Source organism: Labrus mixtus, chromosome 8, assembly GCF_963584025.1.
Source record: "Labrus mixtus chromosome 8, fLabMix1.1, whole genome shotgun sequence".
Lineage (NCBI taxonomy): Eukaryota > Metazoa > Chordata > Actinopteri > Labriformes > Labridae > Labrus > Labrus mixtus.
In genome coordinates, this window is record NC_083619.1 from 24,759,105 (window position 1) to 24,785,266 (window position 26,162).

At 40.7% G+C, this 26,162-nt stretch overlaps 2 protein-coding genes across 2 annotated transcripts in view; one reads left to right on the forward strand and one right to left on the reverse strand.

Moving 5' to 3' along the window:
• Nucleotides 1-26,162, forward strand: part of LOC132979516 (uncharacterized) — a 358,936-nt gene that overhangs the window by 29,680 nt on the left and 303,094 nt on the right. The window lies entirely within an intron of this gene.
• kirrel1b (kirre like nephrin family adhesion molecule 1b) overlaps nt 8,820-26,162 on the reverse strand; it is a 100,831-nt gene continuing 83,488 nt past the window's right edge. The window contains exons 11-15 of the mRNA XM_061045359.1: nt 23,954-24,170; nt 22,014-22,121; nt 18,886-19,013; nt 18,191-18,265; nt 8,820-16,748 (exon numbers count right to left, since the gene is read on the reverse strand). Coding sequence (XP_060901342.1) covers nt 16,110-16,748; nt 18,191-18,265; nt 18,886-19,013; nt 22,014-22,121; nt 23,954-24,170 — 1,167 coding nt within the window. The 3' untranslated portion in view covers nt 8,820-16,109. The remainder of the gene's footprint in view (nt 16,749-18,190; nt 18,266-18,885; nt 19,014-22,013; nt 22,122-23,953; nt 24,171-26,162) is intronic.

The window sequence follows — 26,162 nt, forward strand, 5'->3', positions numbered from 1 at the left end:
TATAGTTGGCACTTTTATTTTGGGTCGCTACTTTTGCTGAGCCAGGGCCAATAATGATAACCACGGTTATATCAAGGTTCAGCTGTAGGAAATTTGGATCCATCCAGCAATTCAGGTCTCATCATCAGTCATTGGGATTAAAAGACAGATACAGCTGGGTATCATCGGCATATGAGTGGAAACTCAAATTGTAGCTGTGGATGATATGTCCCAGGGGTAGCATGTAGAGGGAGAAAAGAAGTGGTCCAAGGAAAGCCCCCTGAGAGACCCCACAGGCCAGCTTCAGACAAGATGATGATTTGTTTTTCTACATTTATTAAAGACAATTTTTTTTTTGTGCATTGAAAAATATTTTCTGAAGAGAGTCATTTATTCTTTTTTGAGACAGATCTGTCTCTATACTCTGCATTGCACTTACTAACCACATCTTTTCCTGGGAGCTCATGTGATCTCGAGATCGTTGGTGGACGGCTTGCCTGAACAACCGCCCCCTATCTCCCTTCCTGCATCTTATCCCATCTCCCCCTATCCCATTTTCAAGCCCAGCCTTACATACTGATCCTTTAGTCAAAATAAATCTGTACTGTGAATCTTAAACTACCATATTTGTTTGATGTATCCCTCTTTAACCATATTCAGAAATCATTCTGGTGTCATTCAAAATGGTTGTATTGTATTCAAATGTTGGGAAACACTTTCTCTCATAATTCTTTTTATTTTTACGATTATGACATGGCTTTCTATTTTCTTGTGTTTAGTGAATCAGAACATCTGACAGTGTTTACAGTGGGAAGAGCTTTTCTTTTTGACAATCCCAGCATGAGTCCTTTCATTCTGACTTACAGTATAGAGAAGAGAGCGAGGAGAAGCCAAATCTGTTGAACAAACAAAGACAGATTTTCCCTTCGATTCATCATCTGCATTTTGATGACATACAAGTCACTCATAATCTCTCCCAATCCAAAGAGCTCAAACCCACAGAGCTGGAGAACAAATCTCTCTCTGCTTCACTCCAGGTACCAATGCCAGCATGATGTTTTCCAGCAGCCTACTCATTGTCTGTTCTCATCTCGCCAATTTTATGTGTTAATGTTAATCTCTCTGCTGTTTTTTTATTTTTATACGCAGATGTCAATGAGTGTAAGGAAGTCTAACCCACTAACTGTTCGCTGCTTATTTTAGAGGACGGCTGATTCAGGCCAGCCTCGGCCCTGCCAAAGCCTGGACTTCAACCATAGCTGTTCACAGACACGCTGCTCTGTTTTTAACCTCATCAGATGTGTCTTTAAACTCGGTGTGAAAGAAGAGGCTTTAGCAGAATCTACTCTAAGGAGGGAATAATCTTTCAACAATTTTCTCTGATATTCAGACCATGCCTCAAAATAATCCATCTCTAAATAGAGGACGAATGCAACTTGGATTGTTTTCTGAATACATTTGCATCATGAATTACTGCAACAATGTGGACGTAACCTACAACTGGAGAAATATCACCATAACGCCAGGAAACCTGACTGTTATCAAGCTAATGTATTCAAGTCAGTTACTGTAGATTTGCAAAACATTTTATGTTTCTGTATTTTATTTCAGCTTGCTTCCTTTTTTCTCATGCACTGACATTTTTAAAAACAACTTTTCTGAAAGCAGTTCCACAATTAGTTAACTTTTCTAAATGTAACAAATTGATGTGTACAGGGCTAATATAAGGTTTGACTTTTGGAGCTGGTGGACACAGAAGGTTGATTACCGGTTTTGTATTTCAATTTTCTATTTTTCACAAATAACAAAAAACACTTTAAAGTCAATCAAGGAAATCACATAATAAAATAAAACAGGCCTTCAATTAAAACTGCAGTTTATCTTTCTTTAAGGGCATCTTTTACCCTCCATACTTCAAACAATAATTTGTAGACTAAACATTACCCATTAAAGCAATTCTCATCAGATACATCAGAGCACCAAACGCATTACTTTTACTGCAGTTGTAGTAATGTGTGTGCTGAATGGCTGACAAAGTGTTTTATTTAGGTAGGGGAAATCCTACCACACCATAAGCCAGGCTTGAGGCCTGCCTTTTCGGGGAATCTTTGTGTATCAAGGTCCAGTTTGTCTTTGCTCCTTTAGCTCGTCATCTTCAGATTGCTCCAGCAATGTTTGCCTGACCAGTGTTCAAAGTCTTGAAACACATCCTCCACAGCAGCAGCACATCAGCTCATCAAGGGCTTGAATGTCTCTGGTAATTATTTTCAGGACAGCTTGAGTTAGCATGAAATTGAGCTTCACTTTGCACGAATGCTGATTGATAGAGAGATTTGACTCAACAGCTTAAGACAAGGTCCAGCTTTGTGTCCAGGGTTCCAAGTACAAGTTTTCACTTTCAGAAGTTCACTATGAGAGGATTCACAAGCAGTCTGTGAGCCAGAAGGTAGCAGGACACAGTCATCTCTAAATTAGGTGATTAGTTCACCTGGGGAAAGGGGGAAGATGCCTGTTGGCTGCAGACTGCATCCAATTGGCTCAGGTGATTTGACTGACAGCTGCTGTTGTCCAATGGGAGGGACTGTTTCAGCAGCGTTACATTAGACTTGTGTAGGAGTTTTGGTATTTCAAAGTTTGAGTTTGACCTTTAATTGCTGAACGACAGTGACATCATGGATAATCCTTTTGTAATGTATTGTTGTCAACACATCCTGTTTCAATGTGATGGTCCTTGTATTTCCCTCATTTGCTTCTTTTTTTCAAAGTTGTGATTGTGCCACCTGTGACCTGTAAGTCAACTTCCTATTGTTGTTCTTTGTCTTAGCCCCGTGTCCACCGAGAGAAAACGCTAGGTGGACACGCAGGGCCTTACCCGTTTCTGTGCTGGTTCGTCTTCTGCCCTTGTGTCATGTGTAGATGTTTCCTCGTTGCTTTACTCACATTTTCATCAGTTTTTTGCTGAACAGTTTTATTTTTTCTTTGTATGTTTAATTCCCTTGACATTACCATTAATCTTTTTTCTTCATTTTGTTGTTGCAACAGTGCCTTCCAATAGTCTTCATCTAGGTCCTCTCTCTTTGTGTACAACCCTAATTTGAAACACAAACCGCTTGCAGACTGCCGTTCCACAACAGCGCCGTATTGAAGTTCCGCCCTTCTACTTACACACTGCATCTGTAATTTTACACACCAATGTAATTTTGGTGTCCTAGAGTGTGAATTCAAATGTTGCTGAACGCTACGAGGAGCGCCAGAAGCACAGCATGAGCACTCAACATAATACACACACTCACAAAGCACACATAAAACGATGTCCCGCCTCGCTGGCTCAGCTGTTGGACATCTCCAGCACATTCCCCCCAGTATGCTTCTGTCACTACCTCTGATGGCGGTCATACTACGGCCCACCGACTGTGCGTTACTTGCTGCACATGAAGCATAACACATGGCCTTCCCTTTGCAAGTCGGTAAGCGCCAACTGATGCTTCAGAAGGACGGTAAAAAACGGTTGTATTGTGAGAGACATTATGGTGATTGTTTGAAAGTGTCAAAATTTAACCAGAATATTTGTCTCTGTTGTTTCATGCATTTGCACCCGCTGATGTTATTTATTTTATAGCCAGCTGAGTAACATGTCTCTGAACAAGGGCCCTGGTTTCACACATTAAAGGCTTTATATGCGATTTTTCGCACTTAAATATAATAGAAATCAAATATATCCTCTGAAAATAACTCTGTGAGTAATGACTGTCTACAATGGGTGTAACACCCGAGTCCCACTGTCTGTGATGTTTTCAGAGTTTTCCAAGTCATATTTTCTGTTTGTTTACATCGTCGGGACGGCGGCTGACTCCTCCCCTCGTGTATAAAAGTTGTTTAATTGAGGGACTAGAGAAAAGAAGAATAACATACTGTACTCACTGCTTAACTGTGTTTCTAGATCACGCTCATTTCAGGTAAATTTACATGCAGTGTGAAGATACGAGCATAATAAAGATCGCTAGCATTAGCTTGCTAACACAACAATGCAGCGCGAGTTGTTTTGGTTTCATACTGGTGCTCAAGGGCGACATCTGCTGGATCAAAAAATTTAAAGCCTTTAAGGTGTACATAGCTTACAACTAATTCTGGAGTTCAGTAGAGACCTCAGAGAGCAGCTACAACATGTCTGTGATTTCTGCAATGTAATCCTTTAGGGCCATCACAGGTGATCAAAGTACGTCCACTTCAAGTGCTGGCTTTTGCTTCTGACAGGCTCTGATGATCATTTTAAAGACAGGATTGCAACATAGATACACCTTTTTTTATTGAAGAATAAGAGGCTTTCTTTGTTTTTTTTAAAACATGAAGCAGCCGTTACATTGATCTCTTCAAAGCCACCGTAGGATAACAGGCCACAGGAGTCGACTTCCACTGCCTCTGTTGGTTAGCTTTTTAGTGTCAGTGTGTTTTGAATATCTGTGTTGGAATCGGAACAAACCGTTTCAAACACCAAACAGTCAACTAATGGAGACAGCAGGAGACCATGCAGTGACCATCTCTACAAGGTTACTTTTGTGCTCACATGTTTTTACATGTATTCCTTAATGAATGAGCTTCCTCCGCCGAGACAAAGGACGTGTTTCAGGATAGAAAACGTGAAGACAAAAGTGAACACAGTGTTTGCAGTTAGTAAAGACCCAGCAGCTCTTTTTCGTCTGGCCTTGCTTCTGAATGTTCTGTCTTTGTTTTCGATAATCCTCAGAGGATTCTGAATAAACAGTGCTACAGGCTTCTCTCCTCGCGTATTGTAAGTTTCTTCTTCCCTTTTGTTAAGTACTCCAGGGACCCACATGTAATGTCCTACATTCTTACACTTTGACTTTCTTACAACATTTGAATGGAATACAAAAGATATCAGTATTCATACGTCATATATCGAGGTAGACCAATAACTCTGGACTGCCCTCAAGATACATTATCCTTGTTCCCCCCGGCGATTTACTGTCTGATGTTTTTATGACTGCTGTGATTCCTTGATTAACTGCTTGTTTGTCGTCTGGTCTTTTTTTGTGGTTTTCATGGATGCAGTTTATGTGGTCATCTCTGGTTCTTGTGTTTCTTTTAACACAGAGATGTTGAGCTTGATAAGACTATGATATAGTTTAAAAACATGATAAATGATCATTCATTCTGACGCTTGTCTGATTTTGGAGCTTGAGCTGTCACTGATATTTGATGTTATCACATTAAACATGTTTGTTTTCCTGGAGAGTATTATTTATTAGGGTTTCTTTAAGGCCCAGTGCTGGATCCACCTAGCGTTCTTTCCGGGCAGAAAAAACCTCCGTCCTGTCTCTATGACAACAGCCTGTTGACGTTGGCTGCTGTTTGACCGACTCTGCGCCGTTGCTTTTTTACTGTATGTTTTTTTATTTTAGATTGTTTATTTCCCGATCAGACATGGAGCAAAGAGAATATCGGTTCAAGACACGATCCATAGGCGGCAAAACAACAGGGAATATAACATCTGGAAAAGAGCGCTTGTGATGTCAACAGCACCTTTCTGAAAAGTTTCTGCCATGTGGTGAAACAATGACTATTAATTGTGTAATTTATTTTCTTTAACTTGTTATATTTTATTTAAAGCTCCCGTGAAAAAAAGCTGTTTTGGCAGAGTGCAGTTAATCACTTTGTCTGACACCTACCTCCCTGTGGCGTTATCAGATATTAAACATAACTATATAGAAACAGACGTCTGTATGCCGATGATCTGACTTGCTTGTGTAGATCATTAAGGGCCGTTTATATTAATATCAGTCGATTTCAAAACCAGAGAAAAACTCCTCACAGGAGCTTTAAAATAATAGGTAAGGCGGCTTTAATTGTATAGCACATTTTATTCACTGAGGCTGATTTAATATGAGAGTAATAAAACATAGACCCATTTACTATTACAAGGAGCAGGAGAAATAGATTTAAAATGTATTTAAATTCATTAAAACATTAAATGTGCATTGTTAAAAAATTAAAGCATCAGTATGATCTTTCTCCATCTTAAATCATCTAGTAGTAAAATATACTTTCATCAGGGAGAATGGCTCTAATCCCAATTCATCAGGGCACCCCGGTTGCCTGCTTTCAGCCTATGCTACTTTGCCATCATACCAAACAGTCTTTTCTAGAGAGAACCATGGACCGAGGCTGAGAGAAGAAAAGGACAGTGACCGGAAAAGAGAAAGTGAACAAGCAAGATGCTGGACTAGAGGAAATATTGGACAGGCCTTCACAAGTTGGAAAAACAGTAGGCTCAGAGCTGGCGATGTTAGTGCTAGGTGTGTTTTACGACAGTGCAGTTTCATTCAGAGACCTACAGTGGGCGCCAAAGAGCACCAAACCAAAGTCCATCATGATGTTGCTTGAAGTAAAATTTAGTTTAAATACAAGTTTGCAGTCTTTATAGCATAACATGGTAATTGTTTAGTTTGAGATCGAGTATGTCAGAATCCGGGCTTGCTCAATATAAACAACTTTAAATATGATGATAATTATCATTTACTAATCAACATCGAAACATTCACTGAAAAAAAAGTTAAATATGGGTAGTTACTATAGATATATTTTAGACTACCAATTAGACAAATATACGTGCTTAGGTTTTCTTTTTCTTTTTTGTCTAATTCATTTTTGCTTTGTCTATTGTCATTGTCTTGAATTGGATTGGATTAGGTGTGACTTTTTGTACGGTTGTTCAGTTTTTTACTTTATTTTTTCAGTCTGTAGATGAAGGGTTGCCTAACAGAATATAGTCTGTAAAAAAGGGGGAGCATAATAAACTGAAGCTTTAGTCTACACTTTTTATGTCGGTTTAATCTCTAAATGCATTTTAAAAAAAAAATCATTTTCAAGTAACTTCTATGTGTTTTTAATTCTGGTTTAGAGAAATTGTTAATGCGGACTGAAATAAAACTACAAAAAGATCCTGTTATTTCCGGCAAGCTCTTCAATGCGTTTTTTTTAACTGCATTTGTAATCAAGTCATGTCCACAGTGTCTGTCTCTTTGTTTCTGTCCCTGACCCAACACGCCCCGTCAGTACAGTTACACCAAGGACGTCTATTATGACTCCCATTATCCTCTGCTTCAGTTATAAATAATAGCCTTCATCCTAATTTACCCGCCTTTCTCTCGATTTCCACCCATCCTCGCAGTTCTCCTCTCCCACCACTAGATGGCGACAACCCCAAAGTTAATCACCGACCAAAATTGAGAAGTTCTCTGCCTCGGAGACACAAAGCTTGTGACATCATCTGCGGAGGGACAGAGGGTGTGCGAAGGACAAATGTCTTGAATTGCATTACATCATTCTCCACTAATATGATAATATATCTGGAGCGCTGAGAGCCGTGCCAAGCATGAGAGGGGCCATAATCCGTACAACGACCGCTTCAAATGTGAACAAGGGGATAAAATGGAAGTGGAGGTGGTGGAGAAGAGGGGGGGGGGGGGGGGGGGGGGGGGGGGTTGGGGGTCCACTGGAGTCGGGAGTGTGGAGCTGAAGGTTATTCCAGACATTTTTCCTCAATGAGAGCAGGAGGAGCGAGGAGACGATAATCACTATTACACACTAAGTAAAGATGAGGCAAGAGGGAGGGAGGGAGAGAGGGGGGCTAATGCTTCCTGTCTTTCTCCTGTCCTTGTCTCCTTTTCTCCTGCCATATCTGTTCTTTCTTCTCGCTTTTTCCTCCGCAGCCTCATTTTTCCTGTCATTTAGAGGACAGGAGGGGAAGACTGAGGAGAGAAATGTAAAAGAAGAGGAGCGTAGAGACATAAAGAGACGAAGCTGGGCGAGAAAAGAGGTTGCAGAGGGGTGAAAAGTGTGAGAAGTGAGATTTGAAGACGAATAAAAAGGTGACAAACAGGAAGATTTGAGAGACGAGAGGGAATGAAATGAGAGGGGAAGAGGAAGAGTGGCAAATTAGGTGGACAAGAGGTACAGCAAAACCTGAAGAGGGGGACATGAGGTTAAAAAGGGGAGAAAAAGAGGATAAAACCTGGAGTGAACTTTAGAAAAAAGAAAAGATGGAGCGAGGGAAAAGGAGAGAAATGGAAGCAGGAGAGATGAAAGGAGAAGAGAAGAAAGAGCAGAGTAGACGAAGAAACATCAGAGGAGGTGGATGGGAAGTTGTGTATTGAGGTAGTAGGAGAAGATGTAAAATAAGAAAAGAAATAGGAGATGAAGAGGAAGAGGAAGAAAAGATGTGAAAACTGAAAAGAGGTGAGATGAAATGAGGAGTAAGAAGTGGAGGCAGAAGAGATCAATGAAGTGAGGACATGAAGAAAGAGGAGAGGAAAGAATGAAATTGGAGGATGAAGGGAAGACCAAAGAAAAGAGAGGATTAAAGACATGATGAGACTGAAAGAGAAGAGATAAGAGGAAATGTTAGAGAAGAAAAGGAGAGGAGGAAAATTGGTAAAAAGATGAAGAAGACAAAGAAAAGATGACTAAGGAAAGAAGGTGACGATGGGAAGGGAGGATGATGAGAAGAAAAAGAGGAGGTGCCTAAGAAGTAAAGAAAAGAAGAAGTTAAAGGAAGAAAAGAACAGACATCAGGATAGTGAGTGGAGAGGAGGACTGATGAGATGAGGTGAAGAAAGAACAGTCTGTTGCTTCTCCCGTCGCCATTGTGGATACGCTGTAAACATTACACTCCGACTTTGGAGGTGTCCTTTCTTGTTACGCCTCGGGATGTAAAAGTAGTTCAAACTTAGAGCAGCACTTTCAGAAAAAAAATACAAAATGTACTTTAACACAACAGTTTCTCCACAGACGGGTTTCAAAGAAAATAAAGAAGTCTCTGCTGCTGTTCTTATGAAAGCCGTGTCTTCTTTTATTTTTTTTTGTAATACTGTGAAAAAATAATTACATACATTTTGAAAGAAAAAGAAAAAAGAAACAGAATCCAAACAGTAACATGAAAATAAAGCAACATTTTGATAATATCTTGTATGTTTTGTACAGGTTTTTTTTTCTTGATTAAAAGGGATAAAATGAAGCACACAACCAATATGAACAGAATACACACTGTGGTTCAAAAATAAAGAAGTATGGAGGATATCTGAACACCCACACTGTCCCTCTCTCACCTGCATGCACACCTTCACTTCAGACTCTCTCAAGAGATGTATGGAATCTCCCTCGTTGTATTTATCAGTGTCTGCATATGCTAAATGACACAGAGCCGAATAACAATTCATCCTGTCCACTCGTGCAGCTGTTTCAGCGAGCAGACAGCCTCAGCAGCTGGAGGAGGAGTGAGAGGACAAACTTGTCTCCTTCCTTGTACCCTAAGGCCACACAATGTCTCCTTCACTCTGTCTTACCAGCTGTCCTGCTTTGTATTGGGGTTTGACTGATATGGTTTCTTTGTTGAAAATATTCACTATCTTTCAGTTTAAAAAAAAAAAAAGTAAATATAGATTGATTCCTGCTTTCTTAAAGATCCACTTGACATTAAAATCTAGACAAATTTGCGTTATGGTTTGAGGCTCCTTAAGGCATCTTAAAGTGATAATCCACAATTCGTTTAAATCCTGGTTGATTTGTGTTAAGTGGCGGTAACCTCAAGTGCATTAACATACTAAACACAGACTGTATAAAAAGATAGACGGCACAGTAGCTCCCTGAAAGTGAAGCCAAAACATTTGGAGCTCCCCCTACTGACTGGCTGCAGAATAAGTCATAAGCTCCGCCTCCTCCATGTTAACAGATGTGACAAAGGTCCAACTCATTTCTGTAAAACTTAGTTTCTGTCTTTGTAGTTACTTTTTTATATTTCTTATTAAAACTAAACTCAGACAGTCGAACATTCGGGCTAAAATAAGTTATTTGATGCTTTTAAAAAGGGGGCAAAGTGCCATGATTGACAGCTCAGTGGACGAATGCATGGCAGGATTTAACACAGTAGCCCATCTAGCTGATCCCTACACTGCAGACTCAAGCTTCAAATGTGCAATATGTCAGAGTCCATTGCGGGGATGTTTTAGCTTCACTTTGGTTCAATTGGAGGACATGGAGGCACACTATCCATCTTTATATACAGTTTATGGTACAAAGTAGCATATTTATCCACTAGGGGCACCAAAGAGGCTGCCAAGAAAAGACTGTGTGTCTGCTCAAAAGCCTAATTATCCACTTCATCGTCCAGTGAGATCGAGGTTATTTTGGCTAATCTTTGTTTCTGAGTCTGGGTTATTTTGTTTAGTTTGTGTCCTTGTAAGTTGCACAGCAGTATACTATCAGCTGCTAGAAGGAATAAAAAAACGCTCTCCAATGATTGAGGAAATACGCTAATGTAACAGCGATTTCCAAAAAGGTGAAATAAAAGAAATCATTAAGCTGCACTGATTTATTCCACACTGTTTGTCTTTGATTTCAGAGACATTGTGATTCCTCTTGTTGGCTAAAGCCAGCACAGAATGATGATGCAACTATCCTCAATCCTATAACCACAAAGCCGTGATGTGTTTTTGTCTAGTTCTTAATAAGCTCTAGCGATATACGAGTCACTGTATATTACAGATTGGCTCTGCAACTAACACTGAAAAGATAAATGTCGAGGGTATTTAATTGAAAGTAGGACACATGGTTACAATGGTACCATTTTGATGTCATTTAGCCGATACCAATGTCAGAGTTTGTTCAACTGGTGACTTCATCTATCCAATGAAAAAACTCTTCTCTGCATCAGTAGTTCGGTTGACTAGATGGCAGCTTTTAATTGATTTGGCACAACAAATAAACATCGGCTCATGCCACATTATGCACAAATGTGCCGATGTCTGTCAACAAGACCAATATTGGTCGATACCGATGTTGACCTGATGCATCCCTATTGAAGACTATGTAGCTGTGGTCAGGAGGAAACTCCATCATACCAGCAGACGACACCAAACAAAACTCTGATCTAATCAACATTTCCCGATCAGTCAAACCCCTAATCTCTACAGTCAGCAGTCTCAACACATTTCTGATGGTATGAATAAAACTGGTGTCACAGGCTGCAAACACACATGTAAACACACACATGCATGTCCACAGCACATACAGTATGTGAGACAGAAGCAGGTATAGCACACGCACACTCGGGCACACTAACACACAGTATCACCCTCAAGCATACAGCCACATAAACCCCATTAACACAAACGGCTGCTGCATTTAGTTTGTCTGCTCAGTTAAGTTTTTTTTTTTCCCCCCGCACAGTCTTTTGGCACTCACTGAACACTGCAAAAGGTAAAAATGGACATCGAGCCACTTGAGTCAGTGTTGGCCGGGATGGCACGGCACAGCACAGCATGGAACAGAGCAGTGTGCGGCAGTGTCTGGCCTGCTTCTAGCCTGGTTTGGCCTAGTTGAGACAGAGTTTTTGACTATTTGTGGCCTGGCTGAGGAGTCGTGTATGCCACAGAAACACATGTATATTTTTTCAAGCAGCTCTGATTAATCAAATGAAACACACCATATAAAATCTGAAACACTTCTAACTGAAGTCATTTCCTCCACCTGTGATACAAACATAAAATAATTCATTGAAATAATATCTTTATATAAGAAAATTGACATAAAACAACACAGAGGCTGATGTTATGACCTCATGTAACTATATATTCTGTAAAAAAAAAAAAAAAGACCCCCCCCTCAACATACACACAGCTGTTATACTTTCTCCATGTTTTCATCTTATAATAAAATTATAATAAACAAAATACTGAGAGGTTTTCCATGATGTGATGCCTTTAAATGAAGTCGACCTGGTACAGGCGGTGGTTAATATGAGAGAATGAAAAGGATGTGAAACAATCCGATGGAGTAAAAATGATTCCAGATTCCCCTTCAAATCTTTCTACTTTTTCCCCATTTCTGAACCAAATCTTGACATCTGTTTTGCATTATTGGCATTTATGGCGTTCTAAATATAATTACACGTCCTGACTGTCACAATGTAAATACTGACGCAACAGTGACGAAGTACCTGGATGGCATGGATGTGTTTTTTTGTTGGCCTCAGTACCTCATCAGTGTCACATTTTCTCATTCTACACAAGGTCAAGATGACATTTCAAGTCGGATGCAAAATACTGCACGGCTACAACTCTGTAAAAAGGTTGTAAAGAGGTAATAGTATGCAGTACTGAGGCTGTGATAACCATATAAATTTAAAAGGGCGCTCCATCTGCCGTTCTTCTCTCCATAACTACTGAAATGCTTTATATATATATAGTGACCTTGGAGCTACGAGGCTTCATCTGATATTCTAATCAGGAGTGGCGTGGCTCTGGTTTCCTTTCTGAGAGTGTTTATTCAAAATAGGGGCAATAAATACAGGTTTTACAGCCCCATAGCAGAAGATTACCATAATATACTGTATCTGTGAGGGGTTGATAGGGTGGCTGATAAATATAAAGACTCAATGATTAAATAGTAAAGTTGTTGAGATTTCTGGCTTCACTTCGCAGCCTCTGGTCTCTTTATGAAGCACGGTGTCACTTGATGTAATTTAAACTGCTTTAAAATGTGTGGTGGAAAGAGAAGTGGGGGGGCTCTGTGGTGCCTTAAGTCCCACTTTGACAATCCGATAAAGCATACTTGCCCTGAAGAAACAGTTGGAATAAAATGTGGAAGCAATTTCTGGTAACTGCCAAAACAAGTTTCAATGATACATCATTTAACGTCCCTTAAAACGAAAAACAGTTGTTTCTGTGTTGCAACCTCATCATTTTAAGCTGCTAATGGTAATCAACTCATGATGGAGTCCAATGGTAATTTGAAGACAGCTCGTGTGCCAACATGACTGGAACTTTATGGCAGACGATACAGTATCAACTGTTTTTCCTGTGAGTAGGTTTTTTAAGACAAATGCTATCAGTGATGCGCTGACACCACACAACAACATTTCCAGATATTGGCAGAAGTCAAATGATGTCTTATAGAGACAAGCATCCAGAGAATTCTCCCACAAAATCTGGCCAAAACGTAGTTTCTTTTACTCATGTTTGCTTCCTTAATGATGATCTTTCGCAGCAGCTTGAACATTTTCTTCAAAGGCGAATGCAAATTGGAGATATTTAAGGTTCGCATTTCTGTGCAACTGTCCAAAAACAAATGCCAGGTCAATGGTTTCATCAATAGTTAGGAACTTTTCTGTACGTTTAAAAATAAAAAAAAGAACTAAAAGCCTTTTTAGCTTAAAACACGATACAGGATTTAAGTCTCAGGCCAGAAAAGGATATTTGATTTAATGGATCAAACAGCTTTGCTGAACTGCGTTGTAAGAGGTTGATGTCAAGCACACGTTGGGTTTTGATGGATATTTGATTTTTAATTTTCAAGCAAGCTCATAGTCTGTCAGAGTTGGTTATAGATGTCAAGCAAATGTTGGCTCTTCATGCGGATTCAACTTCCAACCATTTCTTACTGTATCTTTCAAATGTCGTATCTCCTCATCTACACATTGTTAAGAGTTTTTACAAACGTTTGTAAAACTGGAAACAAAATTCCACATTTATAAAATGTTGGTAATTACTATGTCAAGCGTCAGCCTGATTTTCATTTCCAACCACAATTCAATGTCTGTCTAATGTTTGAGGTAAATGATCACCTATTGCTTAGTTTGAACTTATATTCATCAACATTTGGACTAAAAATTCTACACACGGTAACAAAGGAGGGTGATGGCAAGCCAATGGTGGGATCAACACACTTTTAGGTCTGTCCAATGTTGGGAGTTGGATTTTAGTAAATATCAAATTTTCAAATCTGAACGAAATAAAATGTCGGCCATTCTTTCTGGTTAATGTCAAGACAACATCGGGATTTGGCATGAACACGATCATTTCATCCAACCACAAGTCAATGTCTGTCCAATGCTGAGGATTGATTGTCAACCAAACATTTTGGTTTTGACCAATTTGGCAGTTCAATTTTGAAAAAAAGAAAGAAAAGGAACCTACATCAGGGTTGTTTGTTTCTGACAAGCCAACGTTGGGTTTGAATGTCAACCCACTTTTCAATACAACCACAATTAAAAGCTATCAAACAGTGGCGGTCTGTAACCCAACCCTGAATTTTGACGAATACCCAATTTAATCAGAATTCTATGTGAATCAACTTGGAGGTAAATTCTTACACAGTGTTTGGGTTTTGACATCAACGGCATTTTCAATTTCAACCACAAGTCCACGTCTGTAACGTCTCAGTCCAATGGAACGTCTAAAGCCCAGGCTTAACAATGGGGTGATGGAGATTCATTAAAATGGGAGCTTTTACAGAAGCTGCATCATTAGAAATCAGAGTAGAGAAGCAACATTTTAAAGGCTGATATTTATGAACCCATGCTGTTACAGGCGAATCACACGTACCAAAGCGGACACAATTGAAAGGAAAAATCTCCGACGAGAAATGCCACCAAATTTTCTGTTGCACTGAACAAACCAGCATACTTACATATAAATGTACAAAGTACCATATGAGCTAGATTGAACCATCTGTACCTTCATTTTGATATGTTAGACAACATTTGAACCTTCTCGTTGCTTACAAAGTTCTCAGCACGGCTCAAAGCGAGCAGCTGCTTGATCTCCATCCATCATTTTGAATGTCGTCGACGTTTGTAAAAGGCAGTCCAGTCAGAAGACCGGAAGTCAAAGAAAGGTTTTCAAGCCAAAAAGAGATATCCATCAAACTGATTGGTAGATATTCATCATTTTTGGAAAGAAGCTCTTCAAAATGTTCTAATTTTAGTCTACACATCATCCACTTGAAAAACACCATCCATCGTTTTTTTTAGAGAAACTCAAAAGGTTTCCAGTTAACGATCGCGTCTCCACGTACACATTAAAAAGTGAGTTTCACCCAAAATGCTGAACCTTTGGTCCACAACTCCTTATAAAAATACTATAAAATGTTTCTGAATGCCATTTTTTTTTCATACATTTCCGTATAAATATGGAAAAAAAATCTATTCTACTGTGCAAGTGAGAGAAACAAATGACACTTGAGGGTAGGGGAGGTATCTTTTTGTACAAATTGCAGAATTTAGCTAAATGAGAAAGCACTCCCGTAACACCTCGTTTCACAAAAACCGTATACACACAGCAATGACCTTGAGTGAAATGTTAAGTTTAGGAATGCGTCATGATGATACAAAATGAGAGATGAAGTGGACGATGAGCTCATAGAGACGCTTGCTACCGCTTCTTTTCTTTCCTCTCAGATGGTGGCATGTACAAAACCTCTTTGTCCACAGCCTCTCATCGTTGAATTTTACAAAAAAGAAGACACACATTAATAGTTTGTGTGTTGGCACATAAGCATTGGCACTCCGGTCACTTACTTACACCCCTTTAGGAAACTCTGTCCCACTTCATTCAAGGTAGATCTTGTAAGCATTGGGCAGGTTTAAGTGAGGGAAAAGGATCAAAAAGTGCCAGATATTTTTTTTTGTCTGAGCTGCCCTGTTGCTGCAATACATAGAAACAAATAAGTCTTTTAAGATCTGTGTGTATGAGTGTGTGTTTTTGCAGTATGTTAAGAGTCAGAACGTGTTGGATTACTGGAAGGTTTGCTGTAGGTCACTGTACTGCATCGCACTGTTTAGGTTTGTACAAGGAAATCCAAAATGACCCTAATCTCCATTTGCACTTATTTACAGAGATGGGTTTGGGAGGAAGATGTGATGCAGGGTGATGATCCAGGAGTAAGAAGAAAAAAAGGCTCCTCTGTCAGCTCCTGGCCCTCTTCTTCTTCTTCTTCTTCTTCTTCCTCTTCCTGTCCTCAAAGTGCTCTTCTTCTCCTTTTGTCTCTTATGATTGTGGCTCTCGCTGTTGCTTTTTCATGGAGCATAAACGCTGCACGCAGCAGAAGGTCTGTTGTGTGTGAATGTCACTTTGCATGTGTCGCATGTATTGCTGCTAACTGTTTTGTAGGTGATGCTGCTAACTGCTGTGCGTTGTTGAGGTGTTTTTGTTGGTTCAGAAATTGAACCGAATCCCATGCACTTGATGCTATGGAAACAAAAAAAAGTATGATTAATTTGTTTTCATATTAAGGTTTGTTTAATGGTTTTTTTTAAGTACTGCTGTCTGTGTTGCTCAAACATGAGTCTGCATCCGCTGTGTGTGTCTTTGGGAATAGTCAGAGGGTGGAGACGAGTAAGAGAAACGAGTGGCGGTTCCATACTGCCCTAGTCCTGCTTCAGGACTTTGTTGTCCGGGCCCTGGACCCGGCCCTGGCCCTGGTCCGGGTCCTGGCCCGGTCCCTTGACCTGTTGGATACATTTCATAGGCTGGTCCTTCCTCTATGGGTGGAGGAGCAAAGCCCATGCGGTAGCTGGGGTACTGGGAGGGGTATCCATAGTTGTCATACGCCAGCTGGGCGTTGCTGTCCAGCAAGCCGCAGTCTCCAGGGTAATCTCCAGGCGACTGAAGCGCTGGATTGGGAGGAGCTTGCTGGCTCTGCGCCACCCTGGTGAAGGTGTTGAACTGGGCGTAGGTGGCGTGGGACATCCTGGAAGGCGGGCGGGGGTCATAGCAGCCTGCTCTTGAGCCTGGCACGCCGCTGGGGGGAACAGCACCGGCGGCGGCAGCCGGAGGTCCGCTGGAGGTGGCACCGTCTGGTCGGTTGTTGGGGTTAGGGGAGCGGAACTCTCCCTGGTAGTGGATGGCACGGGACTGGGGGCGCGCCTCCTCGTGGGTGGTGGCTCGGACGTTGTAGTAGCCATTGGTTGGATCCTGTGAGCAGAGGTGAAAAAATGAGTCCTTGAATCCTATTTGCAAAGTGCAAGAGTAGCACCAACATTGGGATGAAGATAGCTAGTTTGTGCAAGGGAAGCTCTTTTACATTTGGTTCTTAGCTTGATTTTTTTGGACCCAAATTGCTTTTACCACTCTTGGAGCTACGAGGCTTCAGCTCCTACCTGCTTCTACCTGCGTACTTCTTAAAAAGTAAATACATGATGTCGTCGGTCACATTGCAGGCTGATATGGGTGGTGATGTCGGTGCAGTTGGTGGCGTGCTGCTGTTCATGCTATATGGTTTATGTGGCTCACAGTATGTGTTTGAACATGATACATAATGAGAGACCTTCAAGATAAATATAGCTTAGTTTCTATCTGACAGGAAGCTTACCTGGGCAACAGCCAACTCTTGAGCATAGACCGTATAACTCGGGGATGTAGCTGCAGTAACTACTCCCATTGATTTATGAACTCAAAGTTGAAGCCTGGTGTTCGGCATTTTGGCCGTCCCCATCTTGTTTTTTTTTCTTCTAAACTTTATTGTCCATATAAAGACAACTTTGCTTTGTTTCAGATTTTCTAGGGGGGGCTTTTCTGCCTTCATTTGATAGGACAGCTGAAGAAAGACATGAAAGTGTTGAGAGAGAACGGGCGGTTGACGTGTAGCGAACAGCGTTAGGATCAGGAGTCGAACCTGAGACCAGTGAGACGAGGACTGCAGTGTCTGCATATCGGGCACCCGCTCCACCAACCGAGCTAAAGCACCCTTTTTTATTCACATTGTTAAGTCTCTGTCCTGGTAGTGACAATCACAGGTAGCCTGACGCAAACTCAGCAAAAAGCTGTTTGGTATATATTACTAAATCGAGAATTTTTTAAGAAAATCAAATTCAAGCTGTATTTAAAAAGACTCAAAATTAGCAATCGGGATCATAGACTCATAAGGAAAATGTTAACTGAGGTATTTATCAAATGTAAAGTTGTTGGATTTTTTCCATCTGGTTGGATTTATTTATCTAACGCCCCCTGCTGTCCATTAGGAAGAATAAAAGTTTACTGCCCTTCAGTATCAGACTAGGTCACTTTTTAATACTCTACATGCTTTGTAATTAAACTTCAATTAGCGCACAGGGATTTGTGATTATGCAGAGATTCTAACTCCACTCCGGGGCTAAGAGATCTTGATCAACCTGGCCAAGCAGAATCCTGGAACTGAAGCTTGAAGAATCACAAACATCCTTTTTTTTAACATTTAAAAAGCCCTTAACTTCAGTGTACATAGTGAAGCTGAGGATAATCAAGGAACTGACACTTAATGATGGATAAGACCACGAGTTCATGAAATATGTTATGATTGTGCATCATGCATGATATACAGTTCAAGATGCTACAAAAAAAAAAAAGAACCTCGACGACGTCAGCAACCAGCTTCTCACCTTGAGCTCGTACTCCTCCCGGGTGTCCCCCTCGCTCCGGATGTCCTGCTTCAGGTCCATGTCGTCTTTGAACGGCTGAGTGGAGGGAGAGAGGGAAACAGAGGGCAGAAACTAAACCATCAAACAACGAAACACACACACGGAAAGAGGGAGGGCGAGAAAAGGAAAGGAGAAGGAAGAGAGAGAGGGGAGAGGAAAACAGAGTTTCAGGTTTCTCATCCCAAGAGAGAGGAAGACGAAAAACGATTAGTCGTTGGAAACGCGGCCTGAGTCCGAGCTTTTGGAACCGCGTTGCTGGATTTTCCCACGACTGCCAGAGTTGGATCTTTTCCTTTATTTAAGGAAGTGTGTGTGTGTGTGTCTCTGTCTCTTCTCTTTGTGAGTACGAGTGCATTCATGGACATTAATGTGCAAAGAGTGAGAGTCTTCTTTTTGCAGGTTGTTTAAACTTGACCATTCCTAATGGTGTATCTATGTGTGTATTTTTTAATGTGTTTGTATGTTTGCCACCAGGCTCCGTACATGTGTTTCTACTTCATCGAGTGTGCATGAACTTTGAATAGTGAAAATGTGTGTGTGTGTCTCTCCTGCCATGTTACTTGGCCTTTGTGTCAGTGTCTGTATATTCAAGGCCATTGACCCATACGCCTCCTCTCCTCGGCCCCCAGGTGACTCAGATGTGGGCGTCTACTCACGGAGTACATGGCCTTGACCATCCGGGTTGCCGTGGAGACATCGGCTGCCTCCTCCTCCAGGCTGTGGGTCTCTTTGTTGACCGTCTCCACCTTGATGTCTGGTTTACCGAGGGTGACACCCCGCCGGCCTGGAAGAGAAACAACAACCTCAGGTCATGCTGTACGTCCATGTCAGGATAAATGATTGATTTATTTCTCAGCCTTGTTAAAGAGGCAATCAAAACAACAAAAGCAACATTTTTCTGTGTCTAGTGCTGCCTTAAAACTGTGAATTATCTCTCATTTCTGTTATTGATATTAGTTTCATCAATTTGGCGAGCTGGCAGCCTCAAAAGGTAGGGAGAGGTAACATTTGAAAACGTCTGGATATTATGAAGATGAAGAAGATTTTGTAGCAGATCTTATGACTGTATTAGACAATTTCTAATTCCCAATTTTCAGCTGATATCTCCTCACAAGCCACAAGCTCCACTTTCTGTGTGTGCTGAAATAACTTGTGGTGTTTGCACTCAACGCTGGCTCTTTCCTGTAAATGGGAAACTAACATAATGGCTCAGAAAAGAAAGCTCATAAATTCCCAAAGACTTTCGACCAACTGTGTCGTTTGCCAAGATACGCTGCTGTTTTTTTTTTTTTTTTTTGGTTAGCTATAGAGTTGTTGTGAGTAGTGCTTTTTGGAGCTGCTGTGCTGGCTCTGGGGAGCTGCATCATCCTTTATGCTTGTTAACTTTAGGGAAAGATTGACAACCCAAAACCTTGCTTACGTTTTAGTAAATCTTGGCGCATTTCCTGGTCCAACATTTCCTCTTGGATTATCATCACCTGTGCTTGTTGCACACCTACACAGATCCCTTATTTTCCCCCCATTATACACTGTGTTTGTCTTTGTACCAAGTGTTGAAAAGTGAAGCAAATGTGAAGTGAAAAAACTGTACTTTCTGAAGTATCCACTTGAGGTTTTCTCCCAACAAATCAAGATATCCCCATTGGAGGCCCAAATTTAAATGTCCATTTTTACAGCTTTAAAAAAAACCAAACATGTTTACCATCTGAGTGAAAAACAGTTTTGGTCTCTATAGCGCATTTCTTTATTCACAAAAATTGGATGCGTGTTCATGAGTTTTTATAAATCATCCGTTTTTGTTTTGTTCCATTAAGGCTAAGAGGTAAGCATAATTAGAGGCGTAGCTGATATGACTAACACATGCGGGCGTCGTAGCTGCTCGCCAGGAGGCCAGGTTTCACTTTAGATAAATCACGTATTTGACCTCAAACTGTCGGCTTTGTGTTGTTTTCATCCTTTGTAATTTGCTAGCTAGATGTTGTTTCATCAACCAAGATAATAATTTCACCTGCTTCACCTGCTCCACCTCTTTGCCTGCTTTCTAGATTAGCCGAAGTTAGATGGAGTCGACACTTCCAATATGGGGACCGCCATCGTTGGGCTTCATAATGCCACTTAAGAAAGTAATGTGTGATGTCACTGGGACGACGTCCATGTTTTGTATTCAGTCTAGGCTTTGTACTAGTTTAGCAGTTTTTTTTTATCCTTCTGGATCCTTCACAGATCCTTCGGTGTATGATGGCCTTTTTGCCAATAAAGACTAAGCGTTGTGTCTGTATTTGAGGCTCAGATTTGTCTGGTAACATGACTCTGTTAGTTTTTGCTTCAGCTTAATCTCCTTGTATCTGTCTTTACAATGTCTGCCAGCTGTTTTATAGCCACCATTATACCAACAATGAGCAAATACTACTTTTCAACTGACAACCACTTTAAGATTCTTTAAGTTGTCTTACAGAAACCGTACACACTGTGTTATGTCACTGAACAGCTGACTTCCAAATATTCAAGCACTTCTTAGACAAATTCCATTTTTTTCTGTCATGACTTTAAAAAAAAAAAAAACCTTGTTACTGCGCTGTAAAGTGCAGGCACATTCATATGTTTGTCTCATATTTGAACGAGTGCCAGAGTCACTTTAACATAAAAGTCACGACAGCAATCTTATTAACCTTGTAATGTGACACAAGTCTGAATTGAGTGCTGTCAAATTAACATAAAGGCTGCAGCAGCACAAGGTTAAATATGCACAGGTAGAGATTAAACAAGTTTAATGTCATTTCATTAAAAGGGTTTCATTTAAATTAGTCACACAGTCTTCCACATCACGGCCCCGAACGAGGCTTTTGGGGCATAAAAACCGGTTTAGTTCTGGGTTAAACGCTGCCTCATGTAACCTATAGCGATAACACTCCCAGCTTTAGCGGATCTATCCTCAGCACCAGTGAAGTCAATATTTGTCAACATAAACAACAATCTCCCAAAAGCAGAAAGCTCAAAGGAAAAAGACTGAAGTCTCGTGCTGTCTGGAGTTGAATCGTACGACAAATGAGAGACGGCTTATCTGGAGCCACAACAACGTTTGTTTGAGTTTCTATTTCAGCATGATATCTTCTCTGTTGTGTGTGTTATCAGCTTTAAAGCAGAAAAAAATATACTCTTATCCCTCGAAAATCCCTCTGGGGAACTCTGCCAGTCACCTTCATTGTCTTTCCCGATTCTGTGTTTTGCAAAAGAAACGGCTGAAAAACTAAACAACTTAAAGGCACCACATGTTCCCTTCCTCTCTCTGGTTTTGCTTAAGAGCGGCTTGAGCTCATAAATGCTAATTGGATTGCCTCAGGCTGTATAAATAACATATAGGAATTCATAATTCAAACACTATTCACCCTTAAATGCTGTTGTCGCCGCTTTGTTATGTATGTGCTTTATCTAGTGTAGGAGCGGAACATAAATACGATTTATTTTGAAAAATCATCACACAATTGCATGTCAGTCGACTGAAAAGAGCGACATGCAGTGGGCGTTTTACGGCAGTTTGCCATGTTGTATGAATATTCATTAATCTCATTTGAATAAAAAGCTATAACGCTGGCGTGTGTTCCTTTCTTCAGACGTGGAGAGTGACAGATAGGAAGAGTGGAAGAAAGAGAGAAAGGAAGACTGATAGACACATACGGTATAAACGTATCTGTGTGTGTGTGTGTGTGTGTGTGTGTGTGTGTGTGTGTGTGTGTGTGTGTGCTCCTACAAATGCACACATTAGGGAACCAGTGTGTGCACTCACTGCCTTTGCGTTGGCGGTAGAAGAAGAAGGCGACCGCCGGCAGGAACATGAGCAGCAGAATTGAGGAGCCCACCGTACCACCGGCGATAATTCCCACCGGAAAAATATCTGAAACAAACACAAGCGGGGAAAAAAAAGGTCGGGGGGTTGAGGGACAGCTGCTGCCTCATTGTAACAGAAACCTGCGCAGTTTAAGCGTAAATCCTGTTGTGTCCTACAGTAGCTTAATGTTGGATCTCTGAGGGCTGCTTATGTTGATAAGGCGTGCAACTCAGACAGGGGATAAAAACACTGTTAGTGTACATGGAGGTACAAATCCACACTCTCTCTCTCTCTCTCTCTCTGTGTGAGATGTTTCGGTAGATTTTGTGAAGCCTGCGAAATCTGACAGCTGAAAGAATAAGAGGCAGATAAGACTGACAGAGCATGAAGAAATCATTTTCTCAATGTAATGTGACACAGCAAGCTCTCAAAATAAAACGCGTAGCCAGCCAGGATGGACTCATAACACTCTTATCTCTCCTGTGTGTCCTCCGGCTGAGGCCACCGCCAAACAGCTTTGCTCAAGGGTACTTCAGCTTGTAACGGAGAGGAGAGCATGAAGCACACACACACACACACACACACACACACACACACACACACACACACACACACACACACACACACACACACACACACACACACACACACACACACACACACACACACACACACACACACGTTAAAGAGACAGTGAGAAAGTTTCAATGTAAACTTTTATTCAAAGAAAAAAAGTGTTTTGTGTAAAAAAAAAAGAAAAAAAGAGATGCAGAGATATTTTTAAAGCTGCTGGGAGGAGTTTTTAACTGCTTATGAAACTGGCTGAAATTAAAACCAGCGCCTCTATATGAGCTACAAAAGCAAATCAGACCATAAGCTGGTTGAAGGATTATTTCTATACTTATTATTAATGTCTGCCACCGGGTAGGTGTCAGATGAGTAGATTAAGAGGTCGCTGCAGAAAAAAACTGATTTACATTTTCGACAGAAAAGAAAAAAGGTGAGTGATACATTTGACTAAAAGCAGGATGCAATGTTTTATCAGAAAACATTACTTACACATTTATAGGACAATATCAGTTAATAAGATGTACTACTTTGTCCACAGGGGGGCGCCAAAATCGTCTCGAAATGAAGGTTTCTCACAGTAGCTTTAAAGAATCTTCTTAAACCTTTTTTTCGTCTTCTCCTCCCATGTGTTGTACCCATAAACTGGATAAATGTATTCCATATCTTTCAGAATACTGCAAACTTTACTTTATACTTTATTTCAGCCCCGTAGGTCCGTATCATCATAAACCATAAGCAAAGAAATGTTTTTTTATTTAAACGTGCTTTCTTTGCATGGGCATTCTTCTTACATTTGTTCTTCAATGACTAAAGGCTGCCTGTAAGAGTCCTCAGTGCCACCTTTTCTGGATTAGTAGAAGTAATCATGGCTGTATTAGGAGGTCTGGGAACTGTGTGGGGAGTCTTCCTAACTACCAATGTTTCCCCCACAGGTTCAGCATGACTAGCAACAGAAATATCCCCGAGACTCAGAAAATATGCAAAGAGCTCAACATGAATCGTCAGTCTTAATATTTTCAACTATACAAAACACTTAAACGTCTGACTTTAATCTTTCTCAAAGCCTAGGAAAGAATTTTTATTTGCAGGGCAACAAATAAAACCAGAAAAAGTTTCTCTGGATGTGCACCTTTCATCGGAGTTAACAGAAACCATCTTGGAGTCCTGTTCTCATAATCACATCCATGCATTTAAAAAAACCCTTACAGTACCTGGGACAAACACCTTTTTCCACTTCAGAGTGAAGTCACATATGACGAAATTGTTAACGTCACTTTGGAGGTAACATTTCTTTTTCATTTCACGCTTGTTTTGTCACATTTCCGTACCTGTCTCCTCCAGGGTGATGATCATGGTGCCGGGTCCAAACGAGTTCCAGGCGGTGCAGTTGTAAGGCGAGTGGAAGTCCGACTCCATGACGTTGTTGATGGTGAGGGTGGAGAGGACGGCCCCGCCCTGGGATGGAGGCTTACTCTGCTCCACCGTGTACCTCTCCATCAGGGTGCCCTTCTCCTTCTCCCACACGTTCTCCTTCCACGCCCAAACCTGAAACACACATTTCAGAGGGGATCATTAGCCTTCATGTGTTTCAAATTTGTTTGAAGCCTTATTGGGATGAATAACACATTTATATGAAAATCACAGTATCTCAAACCTGGGCCTTTTTTGTTACTTAATCTAAATTTTTATAAACTAAAGGTATGAAAAGTTTGGTATTCCCTCAAAGGTCACATATGATTCAGAATACACGTTACCTTGGTTTTTGAACGCTAATATGTGTCACTAGTCTGCTCTACTTTTCAGAAAATGTGTGCTCAAACAGGCCGTTTGGAGATTTTCCCTTTGTGACATCACAAAGGGCAGTAACCCCTCCCCCAGGTGGGGACACTCCCACAGCTAGGTGTTTGGGTGTGTGAACTAGTGCCGTAAAGCTGTGTGCACTTTTGGTGAGCTGCTTCTTGATTTGCTTGATTTTGTTTTTGGGCAACTTTTGTTTCTGAATGGTAAGTTTGGCTCTAACACAATGATTGTGCAACACACAATTAAATACTTTTTATTTGTATTTTAAGCCTGGAAGAGACAGCAGGAAGACGTCTTTTATTTACACTTCTATTATTTCGATGCATTTCACTGTAATTCTTCATAATTTAACATTCATTTCTGGCTATTTGTACGTGTTGTACATTCTGTAAGAAGTGGAACATGAAGTTATGAACACATATATAAATCAACTGTTAGGAAGCACTCTGTATGCAAAACTTGCTCCAATCCTCCCTCTGTGTGATCCGCTACTTTAAAGGATTGCATTAAAATGGAAAAGTAAGTCTGCGTCAGTGTAGGATTAAGTCGAGATCAAAGGCTTGCCACATCAGTACTCTAAAACATTAGTAAATCTATAAATCTGTCGCTAATCAACACAGCAGGCCGAATCCTTCAAGGCGATATAAGCCCTGTATGAAGACGCAACTTTCAATATGTTTATTTGTGTGATTTTTATCCAAACTCCTCTATTTACTGCTGCAATCTCTCGCTTTCCCCTCGGGGATCAATAATGCTAATTTCCCTTTATCTTATCTTCTGTTGTATTAACCAGAGTGACTCACATACACACACACACTCACATATAATCAAAGGTAAATGTTCAGCAAACAGATGGGTCGTTGTTAAGAGAGGTTAAGCGAGTCTGTGCAGGAAATACATTTGAAGAAAAACTGATTATTTTTATCCTCACACCATGGTAACTACTTTTTTTTTGTTTTTTTCACTGCTGGTGGGGTTCACACCTAATTACAATTCCTGCAGCAGCTTTTAAAGGCGTGTCAGAGAAAGAGATATTTCACAAATATATCAGAGAACACACAGAGCAGCAAAGAGTGTAACAAGGGCGATAAAAACTCAAGTGGTTTCTTCTACTTAAAATCCGCTGTGGTGGCAATTTGAGGATATTAAATATGGAGCGTGGCGATATCAAATATACATAGAGCCATATGTCAGGCTAATGTTCCTTTTAACCTGATTTTAAAAAAGTAAAAAGAGGTGAATGTGACCAAGAGTGGATGAGGAGAGAATAGAAAGAGCCCAACTCTGATGTTTATTTCCCCTCTACAACAATCTTTTTCCTGCTCCGTCTTCAAAATCCAAACTGCCACTTGAAAAAAAAATCTTCATCTTCCTGCTGTCTTTATTGCTTTTTCTCAAAATAATTTTGTTGCGGCACCTTCTGTTTCTCTTTTTCAATCTCTCATTGCCTCTTTTACACACACACACACACACACACACACACACACACACACACACACACACACACACACACACACACACACACACACACACACAGGCACACAGGCACACAGCATCATACTCCATATTTTATAAGTCTTTGTGTCTCTGCATTAAGCCAGGACTATAATGTCATATCACATTATACGCTCGGAGCTCTCTGCCACTGCGGCAGGGGGCTGAAGCTTCTAAAAGCTCTGATTTCTGTCATGTCGGCGCTGCACAATTGGATAATTGACGCTGAAAGGTACAGAATTT